The following is a 17500-nucleotide window of genomic DNA, read 5'->3' as shown; positions in this document are numbered from 1 at the left end:
CTCTATCTCTCTCTCTCTCTCTCTCTCTCTAGTTGAGCCCACAGAACCAGAGCTGGTGAACCCGTGCTACTCTGGAACCCATGACTGTGACACCACAGCCCAGTGCATCCCTGAGGAGGGACAGGCCTTCCAGTGTCAGTGTGCTACTGGCTTCAGAGGAGATGGACGCAACTGCTATGGTAACGCTGTCTGTCTGTCTGTCTGTCTGTCTGTCTGCCTTGTCTTTTTTGTTTGTTTGTTTGTTTGTTTGTTTGTTTGTTTGTTTGTTTGTTTGTCTTCCTTCCTTCCTTCCTACCTTCCTACCTTCCTTCCTTCCTTCCTTCCTTGGGTAAGTGTGTTTACCCAGTATATGAACATGCCGGTTCACACACATATAGTCATGTCAGTGTTTAATGTTAGAAGGGGACGCATGCTTTCTCTCTCTCACTCACTCTCTCTCTATCCATCCATCTCTCTTGGAGTCATTTCTCCAGTATGACAGTGTGTTTATATGTTTGAGCGCTTTAAGATGCCCCCCCATGCGGGGACACACACACACACACACACACACACACACACACACACACACACACACACACACACACACACACACACACACACACACACACACACACACACACACACACACACACACACACACACACACACACACACACACACACACACACACACACAGAGAGAGTTTAAGTCTGTGTCTGTCTTCCATCAACCTCTGTCTATGCAGAAAGGAGGGGTCTCCTCTCCTCTCCTCTCCTCTCCTCTCCTCTCCTCTCCTCTCCTCTCCTCTCCTCTCCTCTCCTCTCCTCTCCTCTCCTCTCCTCTCCTCTCCTCTCCTCTCCTCTCCTCTCCTCTCCTCCAGGTTGCTGTTGTAATGTTGTAGCTAATAGGGACCTCCAGGGGTTTTAGGGGACATTAGGTCTGTCATTAACCCAGCATCAGGTGGTCCTCTCCTGGTGAGAGGAATAGGAAAGCCTCAGGCGGAGCCTCAATTCCCACAACTAGGCCTCTCGTCTTGCTCGTCACAGACATCGTGTGTGACAAAGTCTGTGTGTGTGTGTGTGGAGGGAAGATTTTTCCATGTATGCACATAACCAATTTATACTCATACAAAATTACTCAGCATACAGAACCGTGGTGAACTGCTTTTTGCAGAAAACGTTAAAATATGCAAACAGACAAGCAGGTGGGGTTGTGTGCACACACACACACACACACACACACACACACACACACACACACACACACACACACACACACACACACACACACACACACACACACACACACACACACACACACACACACACACACACACACACACACACACACACACACAAAGGCAGGGATACAGGATTGTGCGAACAGACATGCACCAGTAATGACCTGTAATTACAGGCTTTATACACACTCTCTCTCTATCTCTCTCTCTCTCTCTCTCTCTCTCTCTCTCTCTCTCTCTCTCTCTCTCTCTCTCTCACACACACACGTGTGCACGCGCGCACACACATACAAGCACACACGCACACAAGCACACACACGCACACCAGAGCCAGGTTGAAATGGATTCTCACTTAACAGGTACATAAGTTATCCTTGTTCTCTTCCCAAACCTCCTGGTCACTCTCTGTGGTTGTCTCTCTCTCTCTCTCTCTCCCTGCAGATGTGGATGAATGTGCGGAGGGCTCTAGTTTGTGTGGTGCCCACACTGACTGCGTCAACCTGGCCGGCAGTCACAGATGTCAGTGCCAACGAGGCTATGAGTTCGGCTACGACGGACGCACCTGTGTTGGTGAGTTGCATGTTTACGAGCTAGCCCCCCCCCACCCCTCCACATAATAAAGTACACAGAATAGTACAGCTCAAACTATGTCAAGTCTAGGTACAAGTTCACATAATGCAGTAGAGATCATAGATGAACGCATCCTCACTCCCAACTTGTCATAATGTTGACTTTTGCGTTCCGATGCGGAAGGTAGGCCTTTCACGTACTACATTGATGAGGATGGATTGCAAATAGGACAGCGTTGAGTTTGCAGGAGCAGGCAACTGTGCGGGCACTCGCTCGGCTGGCGCTTTGCTTGGACGTGCCTCGTGGGCTCAAGTCCACTTCTGATGGCGTGCCTGCCTTGTTACAACTTGTTCTACCTTTATTTGTATATGCACCTTTCAAGATTTTGAATGTGTCCTTTTTAACACCAACATCGCTTTCTTCTCTTTCGCGTCCACATTCTGTCGTCAGTTACGTGACACGGACACAAAAAGCGTCACTAAAAGGTGAACCAGTATATGATGAGTTGGGAGTGAGAATGTGTTTCAGAATTTGAAACTTAACATTGAAAATCTTTTACGACTCTTTTATCACTTACGACTCAAGTGGGCGACAGATTCTTTTCGTGCCTTTTTTTTGTATCGTTTTGCCCAGTGTGCCACGTGTTTTATTCTCCATGTGAAGCACTTTGTAAACCATGTTTTAGAAGTGTTACAGGTATAGGAATAGGAATAAAGTATGTTATTACCATTATTATTATTACTATTCTCAACTGTGGCCCTGCTAGTTTTCTTTTCTACTTTGTAATTATTTGCATTCATCTGGTGTCCCAGGTCTATATTAGTCCCTTATTAAACAGCTGTATGTATGTTCTGACAGGCAGTTGTTCAGCATAATTCATGGTAGCGCACACAGCCTTGTGTAAAGAGGATTTGTCCACGTGCAGAGAATGACTTAAATGTAGAATACAATCCAAAATATGAGGTCATGGCTTGAAGAGCAGAGAGCTACGCTGAGCAGGCCGTAAATTACAGTTTCACTGAAAGCAGAGGTAAAATCATAGTAATGACTGGGTGCTAAATCTGTGAGAGTGGCACCTGCAGTAGATGCATGTTCACCAGTGAGATCATGATGGACTGTACCATGTTCATCACACCTGCAGTAGTGCATGTGTGTCAGTGTCAGTGACATGGACTGTACCATGTCACGTGGACAACTGCTGCTGTGATGGACTTAGCACCACGTCCTTTCCTTAAGCCACTTGAACCCTAGCATCCCTCTTCTAGGGGGCATACATTCTGCTAAAATAACAGATCTACAAGCTCTTAGCGCATTGTGTTGCGATACGTTGCGTCACGTTTTCAGCAAAGCATGTAGATCGCATATTACTTTATGTTCGCATTTTGAATCGCAAATTTGCACTTTTTTGACAAAATAGCGGTCAAACATCGGTAGCCAGTGGTTTAGGACTCTACAAAATTAGGGTCGGCATCAGAAAATAATAATCTGGCATGGTTCTGGCTCTATTAAAAAGCTTTGTAAGCGGTCTGTTGTCTCTGTCTTCAGGGAGGCAGATGACTCTTTCCGTCCACACACACAGCAGCGGTGCACAGCTGCAAGTCAGAAAAGAGAGGAGGGAGGGATGGAGAGAGAGAAGGAGGGACGGGGGAGGGGGCGGGGTGAGATGATGACAAATGGGAGACAACAGAGTGAATGAAAACACAAGTGAACCAGAGAGCGATAAGGGGAGGAGAGGGAGTGAGAGAGAAAAAGTGAAAAATTGAACAATGATTCAATGTGTGTTTCATTGGAATGTGCGTAGGAGAGATGTCCCACTGTGTGTGTGTGTGTGTGTGTGTGTGTGTGTGTGTGTGTGTGTGTGTGTGTGTGTGTGTGTGTGTGTGTGTGTGTGTGTGTGTGTGTGTGTGTGAGTGTTTGCGTGTTATTCTATGGTCCTGGCATGGCTCTGCTTTTCTGTGTGTGTGGTGTATGTGTGTGCATTATGCAAGCATGTCCTGCTCTTACCCCATCAGTGTGACGCATAGCCTCTTTCTCTGTAATAACTCAATGTAATGTAATAGCCTCCCTTCAGCTCCTGAACTTTCCCTAAGCCACCAGCCAAATACTGGTAAATTACTACCCACCCGCCACCAACTAAGACCTGGAACGTTGTCACCCCTGGCCAATGTTCGGCAGATAGTCAACGCTGTGATGTCTCTTTTACATTTGCCTGCTGTCTGTGGTGTTCAAGAAATGGTACAATCTACTGTACCACAAAGGTTCTCAACCTCAATTTCAAGGGCCCCCAGTTTAGACCACAGAACCCGATAACTCTGAGAGTTACAGACCTCTCAAGGTTCATTTGTTTCCTAAGTTACTATCAATAATTGGACCCAAATGGATCCATTTGGTTTTTTACACTTTCAGAGTTACAGGCCTGTAAATGTCCATTTGGTTCTGGGGACCCCACTTTTATCCACCATATTCACACAGCGGCCATTTTGGCCAATCTTTGGAAATTATTTGCCACCGTGAGCACTTGACGAATTTAGGTCCAAACCCAGCTTTTACGTTAAAGTGATCATATAATATGCATATCTTGCTTCGCACATTTTTATGTACCGGTATTCATTTCGAATATTCTATGTGTGAGTTTCTGTTCATAATATGTTTGGTTGGTTGTTTTCCAGATGTGGATGAATGCCGGTCCTCTCCTTGCCACGCCCATGCTAGCTGTACCAACGGCCTGGGATCCTTCCAGTGTCAGTGCCAGCCCGGATACTATGGTGATGGCGTCTATTGTACTGTGCAGGATGGTAAGTAAACTATACGTACTGTATTATTATATTTATTTTGAGACTGTGTTACCACAACACTTAATTGAGGAAATATATTTACCTGCTATATGCTATATCATTTCTATCTTAAGGAGGCATACTCACTTCTTTTGATATGTCAAAGGTTTACGCATATATGATCTACGTACATTTGTCGACTTTCCAAATGCATTTTTTAATGGAGCATGCAGTATAGGTTCTACAAAAGTGCATGAGAAAGCAGAATGTATGGCGTTTTAAATTGTCACATGTTGTTCATTATCGCTTCATTGTTTCTCAACAGGTCAGACACAACCGACACGTCCTAAGACCCACTGTGAGCATCACAGAGACAGCGGCCCAGAGCCTTTCCCAGTAGTTGGAGCCTTCGTACCTCAGTGTGATGCTGAGGGACAGTACATACCACTACAGGTCAGCGTCCTGTACAATGTATTCATGCATCCATTTGGTTGCTAACTATCAGTCATTTAACTGGGGACCCTCTCTAACCCCCTGAAGGACCCCTGGGGGTACTCGGACGCCACTTTGACAACCACTGTTTTGAATGTATACGTGTATGCATAACACGTTTATTAATCCGTTTAACCCAGATTTGGCTCAAACAAGGGGTTACATTCGTTCTCCTGCTATGCCACAAAAATGTGGAACGCCCTACCAACAGTCGTAAAGGAGTGTAAATCCCTACTCTCCTTCAGAACCTCTCTAAAAGAGCACTTTACAGGTGGATGCAATTCGAAACTGGCCCCTGTAAAAGTCACTGTAACTGTTTATATGATGTTTTGCATAGTAGTGTATATTTGTTATTAATTGTTTCGATGAATTGAGTACAAAGGACCCCAATGGAAGCAAGCCATAGGCTTTCATGGGTTTAAAATCCTCTTAGCAGACCTTGTATTGAACTGTACTTTCCTGTACTTTTTTTTGCAAACTGTATTCAATCAATCAATCAATCACATTTTCTGTAAATGCTCTGTAGTGTCACGGTTCCTCTGGACATTGCTGGTGTGTGGACAATAGGGGGCAGGAGAGACTAGGAACCAGGACGACACCTGGTACACCCTCCACAGACTGCGATAAACCAGGTGAGAATGAAGCCATATTTGGTTGTTGCAGCGTCAACTGTGATTAAACGGTATAATAGCTATAGGTGTTGGCACAGCATGAAGCGGAATGCCTCCAACAAGCATAGCTGTCGTATAATATGATGTAGCATGGCCTTGAGTGTATTATTGCTTTTATAACATGGTTGGCAGCCTTTCGCAGCCAGATTTACCCACAATTTTAACTGATCAAATGCAAACCAAACTCTAACATATTGTAGCAATGAGTTCCATATGATGATACAGGAATTCCAGTTTACCCGTATTCTAATAAACAGTTGACAATATACTGTACAGATATGTCTTTCTCCAGACTGTGCTGCCAACATGTGGGAAGCATGCTAGTAGATTATCCCACACTGCCCATGCCTGCCCTAGCTCTTTTAACCACAGGAGCCTTAGCGTCATAAAAAGCAAACATTCAGAAAAAACATTGTGAAAATAGGCGAAGTTTCTGTGAAAATATATTCACTATTTGACATACAGTACAACAAAGTATATAGGGTTCAACCACACGAAGAGTCCCTATTCTGGTGTGAACATTCAACAAATATAGCAGTTTTGGTGTAGAGGGAAAAAAGGAGCACGTATGGGGGGGACGTCACCCCGGTCAGCTAAGTATATAGGGTTTAAGTGGTTAAACCTACCATGCCATTAGACCTCACGTACCTCATTAGAAGAACATGCTTGTTGTTTTAATAACTTGTGTATGTTTGTTTGTCTTTCCTCTCTCCAGTTGAACCAGTGCGTCCCAAGACCCATTGTGAACACTTCAGAGACAGTGCTCAGACCAGCAGTCCAGGAGCCTTCATACCTCAATGTGATGAAGAGGGACAGTACAGACCATTACAGGTTAGTACAGACCATTTCAGGTTAATTCAAGCCATTACAGTTTAGTACAGACCATTACAGGTTAGTACAGACCATTACAGGTTAGTACAGACCATTACAGGTTAATTCAAGCCATTACAGTTTAGTACAGACCATTACAGGTTAGTACAGACCATTACAGGTTAGTACAGACCATTACAGGTTAATTCAAGCCATTACAGTTTAGTACAGAGTAGACCATTACAGGTTAGTACAGACCATTACAACTTAGTACAGACCATTACAGGTTAGTTCAGACCGTAGTACCTTTTTTATTGTTTAATTGCTTGATCCAGCTTTGTCTGTGACTTCAACAACCTGAAAAGCCCCAAATCTTTAAATCTCTAAATTTGTATTAATCTGCTGTGCACTATATTGTTTATCACATACCTGTAGCATTATTTAGTCACAAAGACAGTGAGAAAATAGCATTTGATCAATTCAGCAGCCGTGGTGGACATGTTTGACATGTATAGTTCCTCGGCTGGTAACAGTTATCAGTTACTTGGTGCTTTTATCACTCCTCTCACCCAGGGCAAATAAAGTCTGGTTATGTGATATAAAAAAAAGTGCTGTATGTGTGAATGAACGTACATAATGGACACACTATAATGATTAATAATGGATTGCAGTGCCACGGCTCCACTGGACATTGCTGGTGTGTAGACAATGTGGGCCAGGAGAGGACAGGAACCAGGACACCACCCGGTACGCCACCCACAGCCTGCGACAAGCCAGGTGAGAATGATGGTCAAATTCTGCCGACACCCAAAATATGTTCCAGAAAAAAAACTGTTGGCGTTTTATCCCGTGTATTACCTGCCTAATTGTCTGGTGATGTTACATGATGTAACTACATCATGTTGCTTCTCTCTCCAGATGAAACAGTGCGTCCTAAGGGCCGGTGTGAGCATCACAGAGACAGCGTTCAGACCACCAGTCCAGAGGGTTATCCTATCGTCGGAGCCTTCGTACCTCAGTGTGATGAAGAGGGCCAGTACAGACCACTGCAGGTCAGCTGTTGCCTATGTTTGTATTCAAGCCACTTTAAACTCAGTCTCCCTATTTTATCGGTATGCTCAAGACACAGGCCAAAAAATAGCAGATCGTCATACGACAAAGTATATCGAGATGTGAGCTCGTAGACAGGCTATTTTTGCGGAATGTTCGCCCCCAGAATAGGAACACTAGGGTTCGAGTGGTGAATATTATTGTGTGTGTAGCGCTGGAGTGCCACTTGTACTATTTGATGCAAAGTGATTTTAAGCACCTTACAACTTCTTTATAAACAATGTCATGATTATTTTTATTCTCTTAATTCTTGATTCTCATAAATAATGTCATCGTCATCGTTTTCAGTGTCACGGCTCCTCGGGACATTGCTGGTGCGTGGACAATAGCGGGCAGGAGAGAGCAGGAACCAGGACGACTCCCGGTACACCCCCCACAGACTGCCACAGACCAGGTGAGAAGAAGAGAAAAAACCCAGACATAGAAACGGTTCAACAGGTGTAATACATCCTGGCTCACCAAGGCTCTCTGGCTAAACCCTGACCTTTGTCATTTATCATTCCTAAACTCTGCGCCAAACCAAACAGACCCTGTGTGTGTGTGTGTGTGTGTGTGTGTGTGTGTGTGTGTGTGTGTGTGTGTGTGTGTGTGTGTGTGTGTGTGTGTGTGTGTGTGTGTGTGTGTGTGTGTGTGTGTAATAAGCTGTGAGTTGTTGTGTATTGGTCAGGTCATAGGGTCATAGCCCTGGAATGTCTCATGACAGGTGTGTGTGTGTGTGTGTGTGTGTGTGTGTGTGTGTGTGTGTGTGTGTGTGTGTGCGTGTGCGCGTGTGCGTGTGCGTGTGTGTGTGTGTGTGTGACAGAAAGAGAGATATGGGGGGGCGGGGGATTGAACTTGGGGATATGAAATTATAGGGCAAAAGAAAGTAGAGATTCATCATTTCACCCTGTGTTTTATTTCTTCTATTCTACTATCTTATACTGACTGTCTGAATGTTTCCTCTCTTCAGTTGAAGAGGTGCGTCCCAAGACCCACTGTCAACACCACAGAGACAATGTGCAGACCAGTCCAGGAGCCTTCATACCTCAGTGTGATGATATTGGACAGTACACCGCTCAACAGGTACAATTCTGCTCCATCTTGATAGCTGTTTTGATAGATAAAACACAACTGTTGTTCTTATTGCATCTGCTGCTGTTGCTGTTGTTGTTAATATGATTGTGTGTGTATTGCAGTGCCACAGCTCCACTGGACATTGCTGGTGTGTGGACCAGCTGGGCCAGGAGAGGACAGGAACCAGAACGTCACCTGGTACACCAACCAAAGACTGTAACAAACCAGGTGAGAATGAGTTTTTCTTGGGATGATTTATGGACCGAATTGATGTGCAACTGCCAATGTTGGGTGGAGGCATTGGTTACTGTGGCGTGTGGTTTGAAAGATAATTCAAATCTTTCTAAAGATGTGTCTCAGTCTCTGGACACTCGGACGCGGAAGCCTGATTTACGAGTCGTACGATGATGCGACTCGTCGTGAGTAAGTTGTAGGCCTATATCTGTTATTTTTGGAGAGTTAAATCAGCTCCCATGCTCCCGTGTTTAGTTTTTTTTCTGTTCGGACTTCATAAAAACAACCTGATTCCAATTTGGATTTGGGCTGCCAGTGGCCAAAGAGAACAGCCAACCAGCTGTGAGGGCGTCCAGATGAGAGATGACTGGAGCTGGGATAAATCTCTTGGCAGAGTCCCTGCTTTGGAAGGTTTTTGACTGGGCGGCTGTTATTGAGTGCAAAGCAGGCACGGCCATGATGCAAACTGCAATGTGGGCCAAACACAAGCACCTCTTTTAATATGGTGATGTCAGTGGTGACACACGGGTCTCAGAAGGATCAACATTCTGCTCAGTCTTTCCAAGCGGTGTGCAGAAATAGCCCAGCAGTGGAGTTTTGATAGCTCAATATGGGAACGGTTAGTAAATCATTACCAGTCGATTATATCATTAAAATACTCTTCTCTCTCCAGATGAACCAGTGCGTCCTAAGAGCCAGTGTGAGCATCACAGAGACAGCATTCAGACCACCAGCCCAGAGGGTTATCCTATTGTTGGAGCCTTCGTACCTCAGTGTGATGCTACTGGACAGTACGCACCTCAACAGGTAAAACTATGGTTTATATCACTGGTTCTCAACCTCTTCAGGCCGCCACCCCCAAAAATAATCATATTTGAACTGGGGACCCCCCACCTTGACAAGCACTTGGAATTGTAAGAGTTGAGGCATTACATTTAGTTTGACTCGGTTCCACAGATAAATAGTGAAAATAGCAGATCTACAAGCTCACAACGCTTGAGTCTCTTATATTTGACAATTTTGCCAGTTTTATAGTGTATAGTTTGTTGATTACTTTTGATGCAGTAATGGTATTTTTTCATTTTTCAGATATTATTTTTTGGTGTTAAAAGACCTTAAATTGTCACTCCACTGATAGGTTGATAGACCAACTGACTGATCGACTGATCGACAGACAGACAGAAGAGTTATTTTTTCGCTTATGTTTGTGTTGTGTATTGCAGTGCCACGGCTCTACTGGACATTGCTGGTGTGTGGACAGTCTGGGACAGGAGAGGACAGGAACCAGAACACCAGCTGGTACATCACCCAGAGACTGTGACAAACCAGGTGAGAATGGGCTTCTTTTTATGTTTTTTGCCCCTCATCATAATCATAATCAGTGACAATCGCTTGACCTTTTCCTAGCGGAAATAGGCAACATTGTCATGAAAGCCATAACGTGCCTTTCTTAACATAGTCTTAAAAATCTGGAAATCTCAGAAACCTAAAAAAAGTAAAAATAGTTTCTCCACATGAGCTTTCGATAACATATTTATATATCTTCTATTCAATCAAAGGCCAGTCACCAAGCAGGATGTGATGATTTGTACTTGGTTGCACATTGCGCATCAAAAATAGCCGATCTACAAGCTTACATCGCATCGCAGAGCGACGCTTTGTGAGCTTGTAGATCGACTGTTTTTGGTGCAAGACACCGACACTCAACTAAGTAGAAATAGGCGTAAGAGCAGAATAGTTCATGTTTGGCGCGATACCAACTAAAGTTGATGAAATATGGACTTTAGAAGTAGAAGAGTGTGCTGAGTCTGACCCTAGAACTTGGCCTGGTACTTGATATACACAGCCGGATAAAGGAACTCTGCTTTGGAAACTGCCAGGATTACTTGAACAAGCTTTTGAACAGAAAAAAAAAGTTGTTCATGTAATACTTTAATCATTTGTTACACAGCTGTGGAAATGTGTCTTCGATTTATTGAGCGAACATTTCTAAATGAAAGTCTTTATTTGTTTTTTTTTTGTTTTGTGTTCAAGGACAAACATGCGTTGGCGTTTTAAAATTCCCTTATTTAGAAGTGGAACTCCTCTTCTCTCTTTCTGTCACACACACACACACACACACACACACACACACACACACACACACACACACACACACACACACACACACACACACACATGCACACAGAGGCATGGAGTGGTCAGTTCATTCTATAAATTCTATTTAGGACCAACCAAATAGGTCATGTGGTCATTGGGCCTTACGACGGGGTGCCAGTTGCTGCTAGGCAACCAGCCCAAAACATGACGTTTTGGTTGAACGGCTGAGTGGCAATACTGTGTCCCGCCCTCCGCAGCCACACAAGCATTAATGGACACAAACACATAGAGACTTTTGTTTATTTGTATATTTACACATGTGTATACATAGATGCAATCATACATACTGTACATACATACATACATACATACATACATACATACATACATACATACATACATACATACATACATACATACATACATACATACATACATACATACATACATACATACATACATACATACATACATACATACATACATACATACATACATACATACATACATACACATGTACCACATGCATTGACACACTTACAAGTTGTCTTTTCCCTTTTTTCTCCTTTAACTTTCACTGTATCCATATTTTAAGGACATTACGTTGAGTCGTTATGATCCATGGTCCAGACAGGCCTGTCCACTGAGCGGACATACACATGCACAGTGTGTCGCTGTAGGGCAGAAATCTTGTATCTCCATATTTCACCTTTTTATGTCCTTTAACAAGGTTATTTGGCTGTTTATATGGAGCAACGCACCATTACAGTTACTGTAACAGTCCTTCAGAAAGTGCAGGCTCGCTCTCTCTCTCTGTCATTCTCTGTCTCTCTCTCTCCTGGTTTTGTGTCTTACCTCTGTGATCTCTTGCCAAGGGACAGTGTGTGCTCTTGACTTCTCACCCATCTCTCAAATATTCTCTCTCTCTTACCCCTTCAATCTATCTTTTCTTCCATCTGAAAGTCAAGTTTAAATACATAGTATTAGAGTCCTTTTTCACAGTGTTGGGAAATTCTGTATCTAACAGTAATTGTTGAGGCAAAGGTGGTAGGAGATTGTAAGACATTATAAGATAGAAGTTTAATACATGAGCTCATGGGAAAAGTACATTAAACACTGACCAGGGAGAGAGAGCACAGCTTATACAAAGATACGAGAGGAAGTGCTTGTGTCACAGGACCACGCTGTACCCAAAATAATAGATACCAGGCCTGTGTCATGGCATCATGACTCTATGATATATCACAATGGTCAGAACATATCATAAGGCCAAAGGTGAACTATGTAGTAAGGTGTCATTTGACTTTAATTCTTCTATAACAAACAGACAGAGATAGAAGGAAACAGAGAGAGAGAGAGAGAGAGAGAGAGAGAGAGAGAGAGAGAGAGAGAGAGAGAGAGAGAGAGAGAGAGAGACCTACAATGGAAAAAAAGTGTGAGAAATAGTGAGAGAGAAATAGTTTGTGTGTGTGAGAGAGAGAGAGAGAGAGAGAGAGCGACAAGTTGAAGGGGGATACAGGAAAAAAAGAGTAATGGAGCAGGAGATGGACAGAAAGAGAGAAGAGAGAGAGAGTTAAGTGTAAACATGAGCAGAAGTCTTAAGTGGTTTTAGGGTTTAGTTTTAAAACCTCTCCCATTAAAAAGATTTAACAACATAAACAGTTTGTAAGAGTATATGGCAGTGAGAGGGCCTTACACAAGCAAGATACGTGTGTGTGTGTGTGTGTGTGTGTGTGTGTGTGTGTGTGTGTGTGTGTGTGTGTGTGTGTGTGTGTGTGTGTGTGTGTGTGTGTGTGTGTGTGTGTGTGTGTGCCACCGTGCGTGCGCACAATCCGCACATGCTCTCTCTCCAGGATTTAAATCAGGTGCTGTCCCTGTCACCACCATGTAAACTCTCCTCTAGGTAGCTAGGTCATAGGAGTGAGGAAAGGATGAATGAGGAGAGGAAAGAAGGGAACAGAGAAGAAAGGCAAAGAAAAGGACAGAATAGAAATGAAGAGAAATGTTAATATATACTGAAATATACTTTTTTACTTTAAAAATCATTCAAAACCAAGTATTGCTGCAAATATGTAACCAGTGTGTTGGGTGTGGTTTTTCTTAGTCTCGGTGGGCCCGACACTGCGTCCTGAGACTGTGTGTGAGCGCTGGAGGGCTAGCCTGATGGAGCATTACGGTGGGAACCCTGCCCCCCACCACTACCTACCACAATGTGAGCAAGATGGACAGTTCAGGTATGTACACACACACACACACACACACACACACACACACACACACACACACACACACACACACACACACACACACACACACACACACACGCGAGCGCACACACACACACACACACACACACACACACACACACACACACACACACACACACACACACACACACACACACTCAAGCACGCACAAGTGTTGTGTTACCGCAGAAAAGGAATTGTCACAAACCAATTCTTCGGTAGACAGAAGGAGAAGTGCTCAGGTTATCCTCAAGTCTCTCTGTCTGTCTGTCTCTGTCTGTCTGTCTGTCCTCTCTCTGATGGTCTGTCTGTGTGTGTGTCTCCCTCAGTGCGGTGCAGTGTTATGGAGACACCAGTTACTGCTGGTGTGTGGATCAGGATGGGCGCGAGGTTCCCGGGACTCGATCCCACGATGTGGTGAAACCTGCATGTATGTATACATCTTTCTTATCTATCTAGAGACCACAAATATATACATTACAATAATACTTTGTAAGTGCCTTTTGTCATGCTATTCATAAGGAATCTTTTCCCTCCCAATCCCATCCCAGGTATCTCCACGGTGGCTCCTCCCACCATGCGCCCTCTGCCCCGCCCAGATGTGACTCCGCCCCCCTCTGACATCACTCTGCTCTACGCTCAGGGACAGCAAATAGGAGCGCTGCCTCTCAACGGCACCAGACTAGACCCCTCCCGCGCCAAGACGCTACTGGCTCTACATGTAAGATTGATTGATCGATTGACTGATTAATTGATTTACAGTGGGCAGTATGGCTACACAATACTGGACTGACTGTGCGAGCGTGTCCAGTGGTTAAAATCGTCGATGATGCCATGAACTTGAACTGCCGATGCACTGGCATTTTCTGTGATTGAACAGTGTTTGTGTCCTGTGCTGGCTTGCTGTTATGTGGATGTAAAGAATTGAACATGTGTGTGTGTGTGTGTGTGTGTGTGCGTACACAGGGCTCCATCGTGGTTGGTGTGGACTATGACTGTAAGGAGAACAAGGTGTATTGGTCAGATCTGGCTGGAAGGACCATCAGCAGAGCTTCTTTGGAGCCTGGGGCAGAGCCTGAGATACTCATTAACACAGGTACCAACATCCGTTTGGTACACACACGATGAATAGCTGGTCTGCAAGGTCACAACACAGTGTTCCCATGGGAATCGGATCAACTAAGCCAGTGGTTCCCACACTTTTTAGCTCAAGACCCAAAAGAGAAATTAGGCGTTTTCCCGGGACCCAAACGAGTGAAAATAGCAGATCTACAAGCTCACAACGCGTCGTTTTGTGCCGCGTTGCGAGCTTTGCAGATCTGCTATTTTCACTACTTATTTTAAAAAATCTAATAGGGAATTTCTTTGATTATTTTTTATTTTATTCCTGAAATGCTTTTGAGAAAAATTATTGAATTTGCTTTCAACTCATGAAAATGTGTGATTTTTTGTGGAAATCTTTATAAAATATTTTTTTAAATTATTATTAATGACAAAATGTTGGAAACAAAAAAATAAATGGATATTCACTCGCGACCCACGAAAATGGATCCGCAGCCCACAAATGGGTTCAAAGTGTTTCAAATGGCTGTCCTTGTATTATCGTCCACTCGTTTATTTTTCTCTTTTTTTTGGTATTGTATCTTTTCTGTTCTTCACATTGGTCACTTAGATGTATAGAGTGTATTAATCCTTAGTCGTGATTTTTTTTTTTTAAACGTGGACTGTAGATGCGACTGAATGTAAAACTGTTCATTGACCCTAAATGCCCACGGAAAAAGCCAATGAAAATTATTGACCAAATGCCTGTCTCCTCCTCTGTCTCTGTAGATCTCACCAGCCCAGAGGGTCTGGCTCTAGACGTGGTTCGCAGGTGGATGTTCTGGGTGGACTCCACCCCCGATAAGATCGAACGCTCCAACCTGGACGGCAGCAACAGGCAGACGCTGTTCGACACCGACCTGGTCAACCCCCGCGCCATCATCGCTGTCTCCTCTACCGGGTGAGTGGGTCTGTCTGTCTGTCTGTCTGTCTGTCTGTCTGTCTGTCTGTCTGTCTGTCTGTCTGTCTGTCTGTCTAAACCAGTGGTTCTCAACCTGTGATTCTGGTCCCCAGATGACAGTGAAGTGACAATTTAATACTTTTAAAAACAATTTAATACTTTAATTTAATATTTAAAATATCATTACTGTATCAAAAGTAATCAACAAACTATACTATAAAAACTGGTCAAACATTGGCCAAATTGTCAAATGATAGAAAGAGGCAATTTTTTTGAAAATAGCCGATCTACAAGTTTGCGAGGTGTTGTGAGCTTGTAGATCAGCTATTTTCCACAATATTTATCTGTGGAACAGAGTTAAAAAACAGGTAATGCCTCAACTCTACAAACTACAAATACAAGTGCTTGTTAGCATGGGGGGGTCCCCAGTTCAAATATGATTATTTAGGGGGGTCACGGTTGAGAACCACTGCCCTAGAGACATGTTGGGACAGTCCATCCTGTAGGACTGACAGGCACATGCTTCTCTAGGTGGTTTATTATTGGGTTGGGGATGGTTTGATTATTTCGTTTCGCAACAATCTGTGGGCAACAACACTATGAAATTCAGCCCATATGGATTTGAATACTTTTCCATTCCGCTCAACAACTCAGGACCAGAAACAGAATGTCTCAGATTAGTCCTGGCTCTCTGCTCTCTGGCTCTGGAAGAGCGTTTGTTTGTGTTCACAGGCTGCCAGAGACCCCAGGGACAGTGTATGTGAATGTTAGCTTTAAAGCGCAGATTGTTCCTTTAATGAGGAATATGTTATGTTAACGACACGTCTTGTAGTGTCACGCCGCCGTTATAAACTTTTTAGTGCCTTCTCGTTGTGTGTTCAACCGGGTCGTGCCAAGAAAACCTGACTGGGTTTAGTGACGCTATTAAAATGTAGCAAAACATGCATGCACGCACGCACGCACACACGCACGCACGCACACACAGGGACATACGTAAAGCAGAGTATCACTGAAACAGCTTTCCAGGAACAGCATGTGGTTTTCATTATCGCAGCTAATCGTGTGTGTGTGTGTGTGTGTGTGTGTGTGTGTGTGTGTGTGTGTGTGTGTGTGTGTGTGTGTGTGTGTGTGTGTGTGTGTGTGTGTGTGTGTGTGTGTGTGTGTTGTTGTTGTGCTCTCGTCTGTGATAGTTTGATACAAATCACAAAATATAAAAACAGTAACGCAAAATGTGTGTGTGTGTGTGTGTGTGTGTGGGGGGGGGGGGTGTGTGCACGTGTGTTAATGTGGTGATGCAAATCATTGAGTGTAACAGCAATAACTTGAATCATAAAACCTCAAATGTGTGTTTCAAATTACTGGGTCAACAGTGTAAAGTTTTATCTGACTCAGGGCCAAGTGTGTGTGTGTATGTGTGTGCGTGCGGGTGCATGTGTGTTCTGATAAATAGCCAAGCTCTTAAAGTAATCACTGCTTCGCATGGCTTAAATTATGATTAAGCGTAAGCTCCATGTTTTCTGAGGTTAGACACGTGTGTGTGTGTGTGTGTGTGTGTGTGTGAATAAGCATACATTACACACTCACACAACATAACACAAACGTCATTGTGACAAAATATTACAAAAAGCTGGAGGAAAGAAAACATCAGTGAGAGCAGACATCACACACACACACACACACACACACACACACACACACACACACACACACACACACACACACACACACACACACACACACACACACACACACACACACACACACACACACACACACACACACACACACACACACACACAGGCACACACACACACACACACAGGCACATGAATACGTGCTTAAATGTACCTTAACGTAACTGATTAAGTAGCAGGCGGGATCAGACGCGGCTCTCATGTGGTGTGTATTACCTGTGTTTCCCAGCGGACGAGCTCCACATGTACCCTATCATCTCTAGATGAATAACAGCACGACTGCAGCACACACACACACACACACACACACACACACACACACACACACACACACACACACACACAGAGATACAGAACACAGCCTGATTTAACTACTAAACGTCCCTATTCTGGGGCAAACATTCAGTTAAAGTAGCTGATCTACAATCTCACATCGTGCCACACTTTTCCCACCACCAAAGCGATTTGGTGTACAGGGAAAACGTAGAGGGCCTAGTATACACCCCTGGGGGACAATAAAGAATA

General features: G+C 44.0%; 1 protein-coding gene across 1 annotated transcript in view; it reads left to right on the top strand.

Annotated features, from left to right (window-relative positions):
* nid2a (nidogen 2a (osteonidogen)) overlaps positions 1-17500 on the top strand; it is a 52038-nt gene that overhangs the window by 27652 nt on the left and 6886 nt on the right. The window contains exons 15-32 of the mRNA XM_080423055.1: positions 33-179; positions 1661-1789; positions 4459-4584; positions 4889-5016; positions 5582-5687; positions 6442-6557; positions 7208-7313; positions 7455-7588; positions 7935-8040; positions 8596-8708; positions 8822-8927; positions 9607-9740; positions 10157-10262; positions 13138-13267; positions 13609-13709; positions 13831-14000; positions 14246-14375; positions 15110-15281. Coding sequence (XP_080279181.1) covers positions 33-179; positions 1661-1789; positions 4459-4584; positions 4889-5016; positions 5582-5687; positions 6442-6557; positions 7208-7313; positions 7455-7588; positions 7935-8040; positions 8596-8708; positions 8822-8927; positions 9607-9740; positions 10157-10262; positions 13138-13267; positions 13609-13709; positions 13831-14000; positions 14246-14375; positions 15110-15281 — 2260 coding nt within the window. The remainder of the gene's footprint in view (positions 1-32; positions 180-1660; positions 1790-4458; positions 4585-4888; positions 5017-5581; positions 5688-6441; positions 6558-7207; positions 7314-7454; positions 7589-7934; positions 8041-8595; positions 8709-8821; positions 8928-9606; positions 9741-10156; positions 10263-13137; positions 13268-13608; positions 13710-13830; positions 14001-14245; positions 14376-15109; positions 15282-17500) is intronic.

The sequence above is a fragment of the Gymnoscopelus braueri genome (genome assembly GCF_963280865.1).
Source record: "Gymnoscopelus braueri genome assembly, chromosome: 24".
Classification (NCBI taxonomy): domain Eukaryota; kingdom Metazoa; phylum Chordata; class Actinopteri; order Myctophiformes; family Myctophidae; genus Gymnoscopelus; species Gymnoscopelus braueri.
The sequence above is the reverse complement of the archived record's forward strand: the minus strand, read 5'-3'. Positions and strand labels throughout refer to the sequence as shown.